Source organism: Pezoporus flaviventris, unplaced genomic scaffold (genome assembly GCF_033815535.1).
Source record: "Pezoporus flaviventris isolate CSIRO_AGI_PZ_B2104156 unplaced genomic scaffold, CSIRO_AGI_Pfla_v1 ptg000148l, whole genome shotgun sequence".
Lineage (NCBI taxonomy): Eukaryota > Metazoa > Chordata > Aves > Psittaciformes > Psittacidae > Pezoporus > Pezoporus flaviventris.
The window spans coordinates 637541-651497 of NW_026892696.1; the positions used below are offsets into that span (position 1 = coordinate 637541).

General features: G+C 49.3%; 1 protein-coding gene across 2 annotated transcripts; it reads right to left on the reverse strand.

The window, feature by feature from the left end:
• Nucleotides 1–1270: 1270 nt before the first annotated feature.
• Nucleotides 1271–13953, reverse strand: EMC1 (ER membrane protein complex subunit 1). 2 transcript variants are annotated; one of them, XM_061479413.1, is made up of 23 exons: nucleotides 13802–13953; nucleotides 13529–13653; nucleotides 12506–12571; nucleotides 12249–12342; nucleotides 11695–11823; nucleotides 11433–11559; nucleotides 10988–11137; nucleotides 10482–10649; nucleotides 9848–9919; nucleotides 9340–9399; nucleotides 8983–9105; nucleotides 8651–8747; nucleotides 7711–7827; nucleotides 6593–6792; nucleotides 6224–6373; nucleotides 5823–5984; nucleotides 5451–5570; nucleotides 5104–5241; nucleotides 4701–4874; nucleotides 3796–4006; nucleotides 3489–3573; nucleotides 2885–3014; nucleotides 1271–2008 (listed from the first exon to the last, which is right to left on the reverse strand). In XM_061479413.1, the coding sequence occupies exons 1-23, from the start codon at nucleotides 13876–13878 to the stop codon at nucleotides 1829–1831; spliced, it is 2955 nt and encodes a 984-aa protein (XP_061335397.1). In that variant the 5' UTR covers nucleotides 13879–13953; the 3' UTR covers nucleotides 1271–1828. The 2 variants fall into 2 exon arrangements, with proteins under 2 accessions (XP_061335397.1, XP_061335398.1); XM_061479414.1 differs by lacking the exon at nucleotides 13802–13953 and having other exon boundaries at nucleotides 13520–13654.
• Nucleotides 13954–13957: the final 4 nt, after the last annotated feature.

The following is a 13957-nucleotide window of genomic DNA, read 5'->3' on the forward strand; positions in this document are numbered from 1 at the left end:
GAGCTCTTAGGCAGAAGCTCTTCCCTGTGAGGGTGCTGAGGCGCTGGCACAGGGTGCCCAGAGAAGCTGTGGCTGCCCCATCCCTGGCAGTGTTCAAGGCCAGGTTGGACACAGGGGCTTGGAGCAAGCTGCTCTAGTGGAAGGGGTTCCTGCCTGTGGCAGGGGCTGGAGCTGGATGAGCTTTAAGGTCCCTTCCAACCCAAGCTGGTCTGATTCTGTGACACAGCTTTGTTGGGGCTCTCTGCACACGCAGGAGGTGCCTGACAGGACACAGCCTCTCACTCCACAACTCGCTGATAAAAATCAGTTGTGACAATGTTGCCTTGTAGATGACACCAAGGTGGGTGGGAGCGTTGACCTGGTGGAGGACAGGGCTGATCTGGACAGGCTGGAGCAGCAGGCTGTGGCCAGTGGGATGAGGGTCAACAAGGTAAAGTGTCAGGGCCTGAACTTGGGTCATGACAACCTCATAGAACGCTTCAGGCTTTGGGAGGAGTGGCTGGGAACTGCACATGGGAAAGGACCTGGAGGTGCTGACTGAACACAAGCAGCTTGTGTCCAGGAAGCCCCCAGCATCCTGGCCTGTATCAGTACCAGTGTGGCAGCAGGGCCAGGGCAGTGGTTGTGCCTCTGCACTGGTGAGGCTGCACCTCAAAACCTGCATTCAGTTCTGGGCTCCTCACTACAAGAGAGACATTGAGGTGCTGGAGTGGGGCCAGAGAAGGGCACTGGAGCTGGTGCAGGGCCTGGAGCACAAGTGTGATGGGAAAGGGCTGAGGGACCTGGGGGGTTCAGTCTGGAGAACAGAAGGCTCGGGGGGGACCTGATGGCTCCCTACAAGTGCCTGACAGGAGGATGGAGCCAGGAGGGGCTGGGCTCTGCTCCCAAGGAACAAGGGATGGGACAAGAGGAACCGGCCTCAAGCTGCACCAGGGCAGGTTTAGATGGAGCTGAGGAACAATTCCTGCCCCAGAGGGTGCTCAGGCATTGGAACAGGCTGCCCAGGGCAGGGCTGCAGTCACCATCCCTGCAAGTGCTCACACAGCGTGGAGACGAGGCCTCAGTGCCATGGGTTAGTGGTGGCCTTGGCAGTGCAGGGAACGGTTGGACTGGATGAGCTGAAGGGGCTTTTCCAACCCAGTTGATTCCATGATTCTAAATCCATATACAAAGAGCACATGGCCATTATTGGGGGGAACACTGTGAGGTTCTTCACTCCCCAACCATGATGAGACCTTAGCCCCAGTGTTATACACCAAATACAGCAAAATTAAAACCAACATCATAATAAATAAAGAACATGGAGAGATTTTACATTCAAATTCCTTCCACAGCCCCGTGACTGAGTGACCCAATGGGGCCATTTTCCAACAGCATCCATCCAAGTTCTAACCTTCTTCCCAACGTCTCCTCAGTCCTTGCCCACAGTAGCTCAAGTGGCACCGTGCACACACAGCACAACATCCCTCTGTCCTCCTCTTGCTGAGGAAGAGATGAGGATCAGGAGTATGTGCATCCTTAGATCTTCACTAACATCAGGGAGATGATGCCATGGCAGATTTTAGGGCATTAATGGAGGTTGGGGAGATTTACTTTATAATAGTCTCTCTTCCATTTCTTCTCCCTGGGAAACACACAGGCACCATATTGTGTTGTTGCACCAGCACCTTTTCCTCCCAGATATCCTCCAGCAAAAACATAATACAGGTGTTTGCACCCATCAAGCAAGCTGGAACTTGGAACTGAACCCAACATGGGGTGACAGATCTTCAGCCAGTCCACATCTCAGATGTCTTCTCCAGCCAAAGCCCTCCCTGGGCCCGCAGCCTTAGCGCCAGGCCCGGTTCAGAAGCTTCACCTGTGCCAGTCTCTTTGTGATCATGGTAGCAAAAACCAGCCCAAAGAGGACGCTGCTTATGAGCACGTAGTCATAGTCATCCTTCAGGACATCAAACTGCTTCGATGGGTACACTCGGGTCTGGTAGATGTCCAGGCCGTATGCAACAACCTGCAGGGATGAAATCATGAGCTGGTAAATGCAGGTTTTAGTGTAGAATCATAGAATGGTTTGGGTTGGAAAGGACCTTAAGATCATCCAGTTCCAACCCCCTGCCATGGGCAGGGACACCTCACACTAGACCCTGGCACTCAAGGCTCTGTTCAACCTGGCCCTGAACAATGACAGGGATGGGGCAGTGTAAATCTGGTATAAAACCAGATCATGGAATCACAGAATCAACTGGGTTGGAAAAGCCCTTTAAGCTCATCCAGTCCAACCCTCACCCCAGCACTGCCAAGGCCACCACTAACCCATGGCACTAAGGCCTTGTCTCCACTGGGTGCAAACACTTGCAGGGACGGTGACTGCAGCCCTGCCCTGGGCAGCCTGTTCCAATGCCCGAGCACCCTCTGGGGAAGGAATTGTTCCTCAGCTCCATCTAAACCTGCCCTGGTGCAGCTTGAGGCCGGTTCCTCTTGTCCCATCCCTTGTTCCTTGGGAGCAGAGCCCAGCCCCTCCTGGCTCCATCCTCCTGTCAGGCACTTGTAGGGAGCCATCAGGTCCTCCCTGAGCCTTCTCTTCTCCAGACTGAACCCCCCAGGTCCCTCAGCCCTTCCCCATCACACTTGTGCTCCAGGCCCTGCACCAGCTCTGTTGCCCTTCTCTGGCCCTGCTCCAGCACCTCAATGTCTCTCTTACAGTCAGGGGCCCAGAGCTGAGCACAGGATTGGGTGCATCAAAACTGACTGAGTGAAGTCCATAGTTCTGATTAAAAGAAGAAACACTGAAGCAGTGAGCAGCCACTTGATCAGCAGTCACAGAGCTCCCTGCCACAGGCTGCAGCACCTCCTTATCTCTACACTGAAGCTTCCAGCCTGTGCTCACCAGACAAGTAGACTCTAGGCCAGAGGGGGCTGTATAAATCCCTCTCATCCGGGATATGGTTTGATTGTAGTTGATAAACCTCTCAGCATGGATCTGCACATCAGGGGAGTATGGAATCAGGTTCTCTTCTCTGAAAGGCATTTAGAGAGAAATCAAAACCCAGTCGACCAGCACATGAAGGACATCACCTGCATTTCATGTCTGATCATCACAAGCTGACCTGAAACAGCAAATTTAGTGGCTTTTCCCAGTGCAGATTCATTTCTGATGCACGATGAAAACCACACATGCCACTGGGTCAGACTGCACTGCAACAGCCCTCTGAAGTGCTAAAAGTAAGTGTAATTCTAAAAACTTCAGGCACTCACTCTGCCTGCTACTTCTTACAATGGAGATAACACTCATGTTGCTAATGGTAAGATCTATTGTATCACAAACATTTTCCATGGTCACAGACTGGGTGCGGTGACCTCACTTCATTTAATGCAAGAATTGCCCTGAATCTGTCCAGGACAAGGTGTTCTACTTGACACAACTCTACTACACACAAAACAAATCCCTCCTCAAAGCCGTCCAGGAATAGTGGTTATCCTGCTTTCCTTACCTGCTTTGTTCTGTGGGGATCTCTGGGCGGCGAGGATCCAGCAGAGCCTTGGGAAGGGAGAGGATGGCCCCAGAGGGAAGCCCAACTGTGCATTAAAGAAACACATCTCAAGAATGGCTCTTTCTGACTGTGTTTCCTAGCAGCTCACGTAAGTGCTCTCTTGGTGCCTATCCCTGCTCTTGCCAGGAGGCCAGAGCAGCCCACAGGCATCACTTTTGCAGGCAAACTGATTTTGCTTGAATTTCAATGTGAAACTGCCTTGTGCAGGCAGCATCAGCACATGCAGAACAGAGCAGGACATACTCACCGAGCAAGTGCCGGCTGGTGATGCCCCGCTCAGTGATGGTGGCCTCCATGGCACTGATGGCAGACGGGAAGATGTAAGATTGCTGGAGAACCTGAGGTAAAATGGGGCGGTCCAGGGAGCTGAAGGCTGTGGCATTGTATTGCTCTGTCCCCTCATACAGCTCCAGCACAGTGAACTCGTTCCGACGTGCCTTTGTGTTCCAGTACTGGTACTGAAATGAGAAAAGGGTTTTAGGAATACAAGGCAAGCAGAGTCACTGATACAGAGAGGCAGCAGGAAATCCCAGCCTGGCTTGGGTCGGAAGGGACCTTAAAGCTCACCCAGCTCCAACCCCTGCCACAGGCAGGGACCCCTTCCACTAGAGCAGCTTGCTCCAAGCCCCTGTGTCCAACCTGGCCTTGAACACTGCCAGGGATGGGGCAGCCACAGCTTCTCTGGGCACCCTGTGCCAGCGCCTCAGCACCCTCACAGGGAAGAGCTTCTGCCTAAGAGCTCAGCTCAGTCTCCCCTCGGGCAGGTTAAAGCCATTCCCCTTGGCCTGTCCCTACAGGCCCTTGCCCAAAGCCCCTCTCCAGGTTTCCTGGAGCCCCTTTAGGCACTGGAGCTGCTCTCAGGTCTCCCATTACAGAGCCTTCTCTTCTGCAGGCTGAACCAGCCCAGCTCTCTCAGCCTGGCTCCAGAGCACAGCTGCACAGCATCTTTGTGGCCTCCCTTGGACTTGCTCAAACAGCTCCGTGTCCCTCTTGTGTTGGGGACACCAGAGCTGTGCACGCTACTGCAGGTGGGGTCTCACAAGAGACACATCTCAAAAAATCCCAGAGAATGATCAGAAAGTCTTTTCCAGACAGGTTCAGCAATTGCCCAACCTCCCAGACATAAAGAACCAGCTAAGAACAACTCCTTACCACCACCCAGTTCTCTGAGTGAACCATATGGACAGGTCCCTTCGCTTTCTTCTGCACTGAGGAGTGAATGATCCTGCCTGTGACTCCATCAATCAGATATATTCCAATGAACGTGCGCTCGTGATGTGTATCTGTGCTCTCTGTCACCACAGCAAGCAGGTTGGGATTCAGGGACTGGAGAAAAAGAGAGAATCACCCTCACTTTAGTGCTGTAGGCCCCTTATTTATACACATTTCATCTGGAGCTAAGCATATAATAAACAAAGTATGTGGTCAGTGAGCCATATAGAGCAAAAATGGCACCACAGGGCAGTTGCTCTCCACATAGCACCTAGAAACAGTGCTGAGATCTGCCCCTGAGATAACACAGCAACAAAAAGCCAACAACAAGTTGCAAAGGCACCTTATAGAGAACGCTGCGGTCTCCCATCACCCGGCCCTGGGAGTGCACGTGCTCATTGGACCTCTTCCCCTTCACACTCACTATCCTCTGCACTTCAGTGGGTATGACCACCTCCCAGCTCTCCTCTGTTGTCAGGTCCTGCAGGAACAAAGCACCATGTTGGAGGTTTTACGTTGTCCTCAGAAGACACCGCCTCTGCCCGTAAAATGCTTTTGAAATGCAAGTTTCTTGGGCACATTTTGAGGCTGAACTGTTTCTATCTGGAGCAAAATGCCTTAAATCCAATGAAGAGAGCTACCATTAGCCAGAGGATGTTCAGGACTTGGACTGTAATGAGTCTTCCATACCTTTTTCAGCCTGAATCCAGAGAGTCTTCCCTGCTCAGCATCAACTAGATAAAAAAAGATGGAATGAGCCATTTCTCTTAGCTGGCGAAGGACATTTTTAGTCGCTGGGAAAGCTGTAACCTGGAAAAGAAGAATTGAAACAGAGGTTAAAGACCAACTGACACACAAAATAACCCCAAGCCACCAAAACCCAAGAAAACAGCAGCACAGAAAGATTGTTTCAAACACATTTATCAGGATGAGGGCTGTTTTACCAGAATAACCTCATCGTTTTGTGGGAACTGTGACTCAATGGCATTTTAATCTTGCTCCAAAGGGAAGCGAATATTAATCAGAACATGAGGAAAACTGTCTCCAGGCAAAGCAATTTACCTTGTACTCATCATCAATGAGGAGTAGTACTTTGGCATAATCTTGATCCATAATAGGCAGAAGCAAAGTCTGAAGTATTGGACGCTTCAAAAGAGGGGGAGCTACTTGACTTCTCTTCCCAAAGATGGGGTTAAAGACATACAAGAAGCTCATTTTGGTTTCCTATAAAACAAACAAGATGCAAAGCTTTTTCTAAGGCAGAAAAAAGAGCTGATTTTCTATCTGCTGCTTACTAGTGTCGATTATTCACAACCTGGATTCAGGGTGTTCACATTCTCCTCCTGTCCCCACGTCAGTGACAACCAGACAATACCCAGAAAAGAGACTTTTTTTCCACTCCTTCAAAGCACACATTTCCAAGCTCAGTAAGTTCAGTGGAGGGAGAGAGGAAAGGCACTCACCTTGTCCTTCACAAGCAAGGTGCATTGTGGAGGGTGTGGGAAATGGGCTGTTGTTCTCTGGACCATCAGCTTAAAGGAGGAGCCCGGTCGCACATTCCTGAGATATTGCTTCCACAGGATGGTGCCGGAGCTGCTTTCAATACCAAAAAGCTGAGCAGAGACACAGGAAAACCCAAGTTTAGAACAACACATGTCTGGCACTCAAGCACTGCATCTTTCTTCAGGCTATGACAAAGAAAGAAGAGACTTAGTCCCTCTCCAAAGCATTCTGCACATCATCTCGCCGTGTTCTGCCCAGAGCCTGACGAACACCAGAGCTGAGACTCCTTGGTACAGGCTAGAAGCAGATTCCTACCCTGGCTTCCTCACCTTTCCTGAAGCAGTGACCATCACCATCATTTTCTGGAGGTTGAATTCATCTCGGGCCAAATTGTCAATGTTAATCTCATTTTTAATCTGGCTCCGGGGTTTCCTGGCATCATAGAACATCTTCCAAAGATGAGCAGTCCAGGCTTGCAGCAGGATGAGCTGGGAGGAGAGCCTCTTCAGAAACATCCCCAGCAAGCCATCTGCAAATGGGGCCAACACAGTAGCAACATAAACCGTTATGCCCCACTCCACAACAGAAATGATGGTCTCAACCATAAAGAAGAAATGCTGCCATGCATGGACCTACGGGAACTCCTTGCCTCTGGCTCCTATTCCAGAATAGCACAGTTCCAGTTACCATTTGTACAGCAGACTCTGCATTTACCAACCTCTTCCCACTTGACAGTGGTACAGCTCATTCCAGAAGACATCCCCATCAACTGAAAGCAAACCTTCATGCAGAATGCAGCACCTCTTCCTTTGTATCCCTTCTTTCTCACTGGTACACCCCCAGTAAGTGCCCACCTAAAGCCTACCCACCTAAAAGGTTTATATCTCCTTCTGTACTCATTATTCAGAGCAAGAGAAGCCTTTGAAGTAAAGAAATACTTAATTCTGCCCAATCGAGGTTTATATTTAGCTCCTTGAAACAAAGAGAACACCAGACTTCAACTATCTTTAACCACTGAGGAAGACAAGCAGAGATCAGACTTCACTAGGAAGCAGTTGTAAGAAACACCAGGAACACTGCATGCAGAGGTTACCTTGAATGGCTGCATCCAGGACAGCAAGGAAAAACAAAACAAAGGGCAAAAAAAGGCTATTGCAAATGAGTCTTACAGAAAGAGTCAAAGGGAAGTATTTAGGAGAGGTGGCCAAAATCCCCACTACTGCTGCTGACTGCTTATTTAATATAACTACGTAATACACTCAAGTCATCTGCATTTGGCATTGGACTTTCAAAGTTCAGACAGAAATGGGTTTGTTTCTGCTTGGTTTAATTGCCATCAGTAGAAAATGGAATCCTCTCAGCTCAGATGAAAAAGAAAACAATCAATACATTTATTCAGGAAGAAAACCAAACTCACAGGGGTAATCCTGGTATGTCTATGGCTTACCTGCTTTCTTCCCAAATTCTCCCTCCAGCTCAGCCTGGGCACCTGTCAGAGGTAGATCCACCATCTCCAAGCTTACCACTTCTGCTAGGGACTCCTCTCTATTCCACACAACTTTTCCTGGAAAGAAATAAGGAGTCAAATATTGGAAAAAGAAACTTCATATCTGGAAATAGACTCACTCAATATAGAAATTATCTTCCAGGGGACCCTTCAGATGCAAATCACTGCTCTTAATGAAACACAAAACATCCATCCCTCCCTCCATCCATCCCTCCATCCATCCACCTACCTACCTAATATCATGCAATTAGCTCTGTCATAAAAGACAAATATATTGCACAACTGGAACCACTTTTGGGGAAAAGCCACTGGGTCAGTAAAAGCCATTGTATGATGGTATGATTCTAGGATCTGGTGTTTTAAAAGGGTTACAGTCATTACGTCTATTTAAAGTATGAGATACAGAGTGTGAACTACTGGATTCCTTTTCAGCCCTAGAAAGTTCATGTTACTGAGAAGGACCTTGAAACCTTCCTGCAAATGAACATTTTTGCCATGAGGATCTTTTCCAAAGAAACTCTGAGGAAGATCTATAACAGGACTTGGACTCTCCTCCTACCACAAAGAACATGGCAGAATGTTTTCTCAGATGAGATGTCTTGTGAGGGTGAAAGAGTCTCCAGGATCATTCATAGAATCATAGAATAAATGAGGTTGGAAAAGACCCTTAAGATCATCAAGTCCAACCTTTACTCCCAAGGCCACCACTAACCCATGGCACTGAGGGAATGGAACTTAGACCAGTTAAATTCATTTTGGTGGTTTCCAAAGAAAGCAATGATAAAACATAATCATTTGGGACTTGGAATTTTCTCCCTGGCCTACAGTGACAAGGTGTGCACTGTTAAGAATGGAGCAAGCTGCTGTTTGTGCCAGTTACCTGGCTGCTGGAGGAACATTAGCATGTGGTCTTCTGTTTGTACCAAGGCCCGATAGCCCACGGAGTCATCCTTCTTCAGGAAGACTTGGATGTATAGCTGGAACAAAAAGCAAATGAATCAGTGAGGTTAATGATCACATCATGTCCTTAGAGAAAACAAAACTCTTGGGTAAATCAAGAGCAAACAGCATGATTGTGTGCACTAATCCAGCACGCCCTCAGAATGCTTTTCCTCTTGTCCTCCACAGGCACAGCTCCTTGGAAGGCTCTATCAAGTCTGCCACAGCAGGGTAGGGAGGGCATTGCAAGTGTGATAATCTCTCCTCACTCACCTGCTGTGGCTTGGCACCACTCGGCTCCAGGGTAAAGGTAATTGTGGTATCCAGCAATCTTTGTCCAGTTTCAACCAGGTAGAGATTAATATTGTAGGTTTGATTGGAACAGGTCAAGGAGTCCTGTAACACCAGGCAGAAAATAGCAGAGTTAAACACATGTGTCACACCAAGTTCTGCAGAGGGATTTCATATTCAGCAAGAACTGTGGCTGCAGGAGAGCTTTAGATTATATATGTGGAGCTGCTACAAACAGTCTTCAAAAAGATGGTGTAACACCTTTTGCATTCTGTTCCTGCACGCAAAGGAACAAAAGGACTGTCAAGAACTTCTGCTGTTCTTGGGAACCCTTCATACCTGCCTCTGGGAATCCTCCAGAGCACGTCCAGCATGCAGGCCATCAGAACTCCCAGGCTTCTGAAATGAGGATGAGAAGAGATAACATGGCAGTAAGAGGACAAAATAAAACAGGTTTCTGAGTGCCTGACAAGTCACATTCGGCCTGACTCTGAAACCAGGCAGGAAACAGTCTGTTCTGTTCTATTTCTGATAAAAATGAGAGCTGGCTAAGTTCAGTACCCCTCAGAACTGAAATCCTCTGCAAGTCAGTGAAGCTGATTTCTAGGTTACCTGCCCACCTCAGACAAGGTTCAAACACGCCGCACACAGGACAAGATGCTTCACCAAGCCACAGATAGCCTTATCTGACAATAATCAAGGCCTGCTTGCATTATCATTGTCTTCATATGCCCAAGAAGCTAATTAAATCCTCCTCCATGAAGGAAAGCCCTTATGCAACCCACCCCCCCGAGCAGATCCATGCTAGAGCTGTGCTGGTTCCATAGTACAGGCAAACTGTGCTCACCAGCTCGCTCCTGCAGGTCAGGACAGCAGCCACAGTCTTCTCCCCAGTTGTTGCAAAACTCACCAGAGCTGCCTGAATAGAGAAAAGAGCAGGAAATTACAAAAGAAACAAGAAAACACCCCAAACCCCATAAAACCTACCTGTGCACCAAACTAAACCATTAGAAACAGATGATCTTTCACAGCCAGGCTTTAAATGTCATTGTTTCACCAAATGAAATTACCTAAGACTGAACTAATACTATCTAATACTTCTCACACATGGAAGCAGTTGACCTGCCACAGGGTTTTGAACCATTATGTCCAGTGTTCCTTGGCTTTTTAAAGCTCATTTGCTTTCAAAACCTCTCAGCTGGTGTACCAAAAGTACTGCTGCACCACCAGCCACTTAGACACACATCTGTACCCACCTCAAAACCAGGGCAGCACCCCAGTGCTGACAACTGTTGGCAACAATTCAGTTGTTGGAAATAGTTCAAGTAGTATAAATGTAATCAAATGGTGTTCAAGTGTTGCAGCCAAGAGCACACTGAAATAAGCAGCTCAGCAGCTCCTTCAGAAAGCTCAGTACAGAGGTTTTAAGGAATTTTAAGCTGTATTTGGCCCTCCCACTGGAGTACATTCATCCTGGTTACCTGCTGGAAGTCCCGGAGGTGGCTGAGCAGCCCGTGTTTGTACTGCAGCAGAGAGAAGTGGCTTGGAGCCAGCTGCAGGAAGAACTGAGTCCGTGAAGCACTGACTACATTGGGTTGAGTGGCCAGTATCCTGGGCTGGAAGCCATCAGCAAACTCCAGGTCAAGTGACTGTGAAGGGGAGACACATGTTCATGAGTTTTCTCAACTGAAACTAATAGCTTCCTTTTATCAGCAGCAATATAAGCTTTATGAAGAGATTCCCTGTGTCAGGGTAAATAAAGCAGAAGCAAGGAGGCTAAGCATCCTGTTGGAGCCAAGATCTGAAGGCACTGATCCAGAATGAATGATTAGACAAAGACTTTTCTCTCTCGTCTCAATGTACAGATTCCAATCCCCTCCCTATCTCTTCAATCGCTCTGTATTTTAAAGATAGAACCCCCTCTGCTGCCAAGCACCAAACCAGCCGGACAATGAATTACACACAACTCTTTCTAAGCACTTCTCACCTGCAGTGGGATCTGCCTCATCTCCTGCTCGGTCTCCAAGGAGCAAACATAGAGTGAACGTGTGTCCATGTCCATGCACACCAGCACTGCCTCCCCCACCACGCTGCACACGCCGTTCAGGGTCTTCAGCCACGGGGCTGCTACTCTGATCTGCCAAGTGAGACATGAACAAAGCTCTCAACAGAACTAAATCTTCCAAGAACCAGCTTGGACACAACTAAGAATTTAAGTCAGTCTTTTCTATTCATGACCCTGGGTGAAACTGAGATATCCAGGTTTTGCTTCCAGCAAAATGCTTCCACCCATTTATTGGCCTGCAGCAATGCCATAGTGAAAGGGAATTTCATGACACCACACCAATTACTCTGCACACCACAGCCCATCTAATCAGACGTACATTTGTTAACATCAACTTCAGTATTTTGGATCCACAATCAAGCACTACCTGTTTTGTAATTTCTCCATCTTCTACACTGAAGGTTAAAATGTTCAGGTGGCTCTGGGGAACAATTCCAAGCACATGGATCACTCCAGTCCCATGGGAATACAGCAGCTGGTACTGAGTACTCTCACTGCAAGAGAGGTAGCAACCATGAAGCATCATCTCCTCACATCAGTTTCCAAAAGCAGAAGGCAAGCACAGCATCCATTCCTCTCCAAGGCAACAAGCTCCCTGCCAGAAGTTTACACTTAAAAGTCGTTCTTACCTTTCTGGCAAGTATTCCACCCATTTCTGGTGCCCGTTGGAAAGGTAGTGAAGAGAGATGGCTGCTTTCTTCAGGACTGCCACGTATTTCACCACGTCCTGCAGCCCCACCAAACCAGCCACCTGGAAACTAAGCATAGGTCAGAGGCAGTGAGTTAGAGAGCTGTTTTCTTCTAGCACAAAATAAAACCACTCCAAACACTCAACATCAGTCGTGAAGTACAATTTCTATCCCGCTTTATGTACCCTTGCTGATCTCCGCAGAGAGCACTTGGCTGAATCCAGGCACCCCAAACTAGATGCATGTGAAACATGTTGTAGGTTTAAAGTGAAAATTAATCTATTTAAAAAAACATGCACCTCTTCCTCTTACTGGTTTGCTAAGCAATAGAAATAGATTTAACTGGAAGGTTCAGCCCTTCCTAAAGAACTCATCCCGATGTTATTTTGGAAACGTACTTCCACCTAACCCGTCTTTCTCCATAATGCAAGCCCAGAGAAGGTCTACAACCCCTTTTTTCCTTCTACAGCAGCATTACAAACAGGAAAGCCTACCTGCCCGTGTCCAGGGATGTCTCCCAGTTCAACCCTCCAATGTTGGTCTCCCAGGAGCGCAGAATACGTCCAGCATTGGACACAGTGATGGCATCTGCCCAGGAAATGAAGAGAAAACGAACATGGAACATGTACCCAGCACAGGTCAACAAGGCAGGAAGTTCTGACAAGTTCAGCTCCTGCTCTAATACATGGTTGAGATCCCATGTATGAAGGCAACCACGAGCCCCAGCACAACACCCTCGTGTTCTCCTTACCCTGTCCATGGATCAGCATTGCATCCACTGCTCCTTCAGAGGTTCCCTTGTCTACATGGCGCCACACTGAAACAAACGGAGCGATGTGAGAACAAGATCTTCTCCCCCAAAGCATTTGTTTGTGGTTATTTTTAAACTTGGCTCTTTCTGGCCATAAATGTACACAGAGAACAGTCAGCCTGCCGAAGCAACAGCTTCTGAACTGCCAGATGAATCCTCTTAGTCTGACAAAACAACGTTGCCAGCATCACTCTCTATTAAAACACAGAATCATGGAATGGTTTGTGCTGGAAAGAACCTTAAAGCTCATCCAGCTCCAACCCCTGCCACGGGCAGGGACACCTTCCACTAGAGCAGCTTGCTCCAAGCCCCTGTGTCCAACCTGGCCTTGAACACTGCCAGGGATGGGGCAGCCACAGCTTCTCTGGGCAACCTGTGCCAGCGCCTCAGCACCCTCACAAGGAAGAGCTTCTGCCTTATCTCCAACCTGAACTTCCCCTGTTTCAGTTTGAACCCATCACCCCTTATCCTATCCCTACAGTCCCTGATGAAGAGCCCCTCTGCAGCATCCTTGCAGCCCCCTTCAGACACTGGAAACTGCTCTGAGGTCTCCACACAGCTTCTCTTCTCCAGGCTGAGCAGCCCCAATGTTCTCAGCCTGGCTCCATACAGGAGCTGCTCCAGCCCCTGATCATCCTCGTGGCCTCCTCAGGACTTGCTCCAACAGCTCCCTGTCCTCATTATGCTGAGGACACCAACACTGCACACAGTGCTGCAAGTGGGGTCTCACGAGAGCAGAACAGGGAGGGGCAGGATCCCCTCCCTGAGGTGCTGCTCACGCTCTGGGGATGCAGCCCCGCACACGGGCAGGTTCTGGGCTCAAGCACACACTGAAGCTGGATCATGCTCAGTTTCTCATCAACCAACACCCCCCAAGCCCTATGTAGCACACAGCTACAAGTCCCACACAGCACAACCCGATCAACCCATTATCCCCCGCACAACAAAACCCACTTCACTCACGGATTTCACCACTCCTGGAGTTCAGGGCAGCCACGACGTTCTTCTCGGTGGCCACAACGAGCTTCTTGGAACCCTGCGAGGCCTCGAGAGAGGCGAACTTGAGCTTCCCCACGTACTGCTGCCTCCTAGGACAGCAAACGTGAGCGGCTGAGATAGGACCGGGGGAACGGAAGGCCCCAGGGAGGCCGCAGCAGCGGGAGGCAGCACGGCGGGCCCCAGGCTCGCAGGAGGCCCCCGGCGCGGTGGGACCCCCCCGGCTGCCCCGGCACTCACCAGTCGAACTTGCCCACTTGGTCCTCATAGACAGCGGCCGCCAGCGGCAGCAGCAGCGCCCACAGCCCCACCGCCATCGTAGCGCCAGGCCGCGCTCCCGGCACCCAGAGGTCCTTAACGCCGCAGGGCTGCCCCCGCTGCTGCCTGCGCCGCAAA

Bases quoted from the DNA above. Each gene is read 5' to 3' on its own strand.
- EMC1 (XM_061479413.1), bottom strand. From the start codon at position 13,878: ATGGCGGTGGGGCTGTGGGCGCTGCTGCTGCCGCTGGCGGCCGCTGTC. The intron at 9,400-9,847 runs GTGAGCACAGTT...TCCTCATTTCAG, and splicing joins TGACCTGCAGGAGCGAGCTG to AAGCCTGGGAGTTCTGATGG. The intron at 9,106-9,339 runs GTATGAAGGGTT...CTGGTGTTACAG, and splicing joins TGGAGGATTCCCAGAGGCAG to GACTCCTTGACCTGTTCCAA.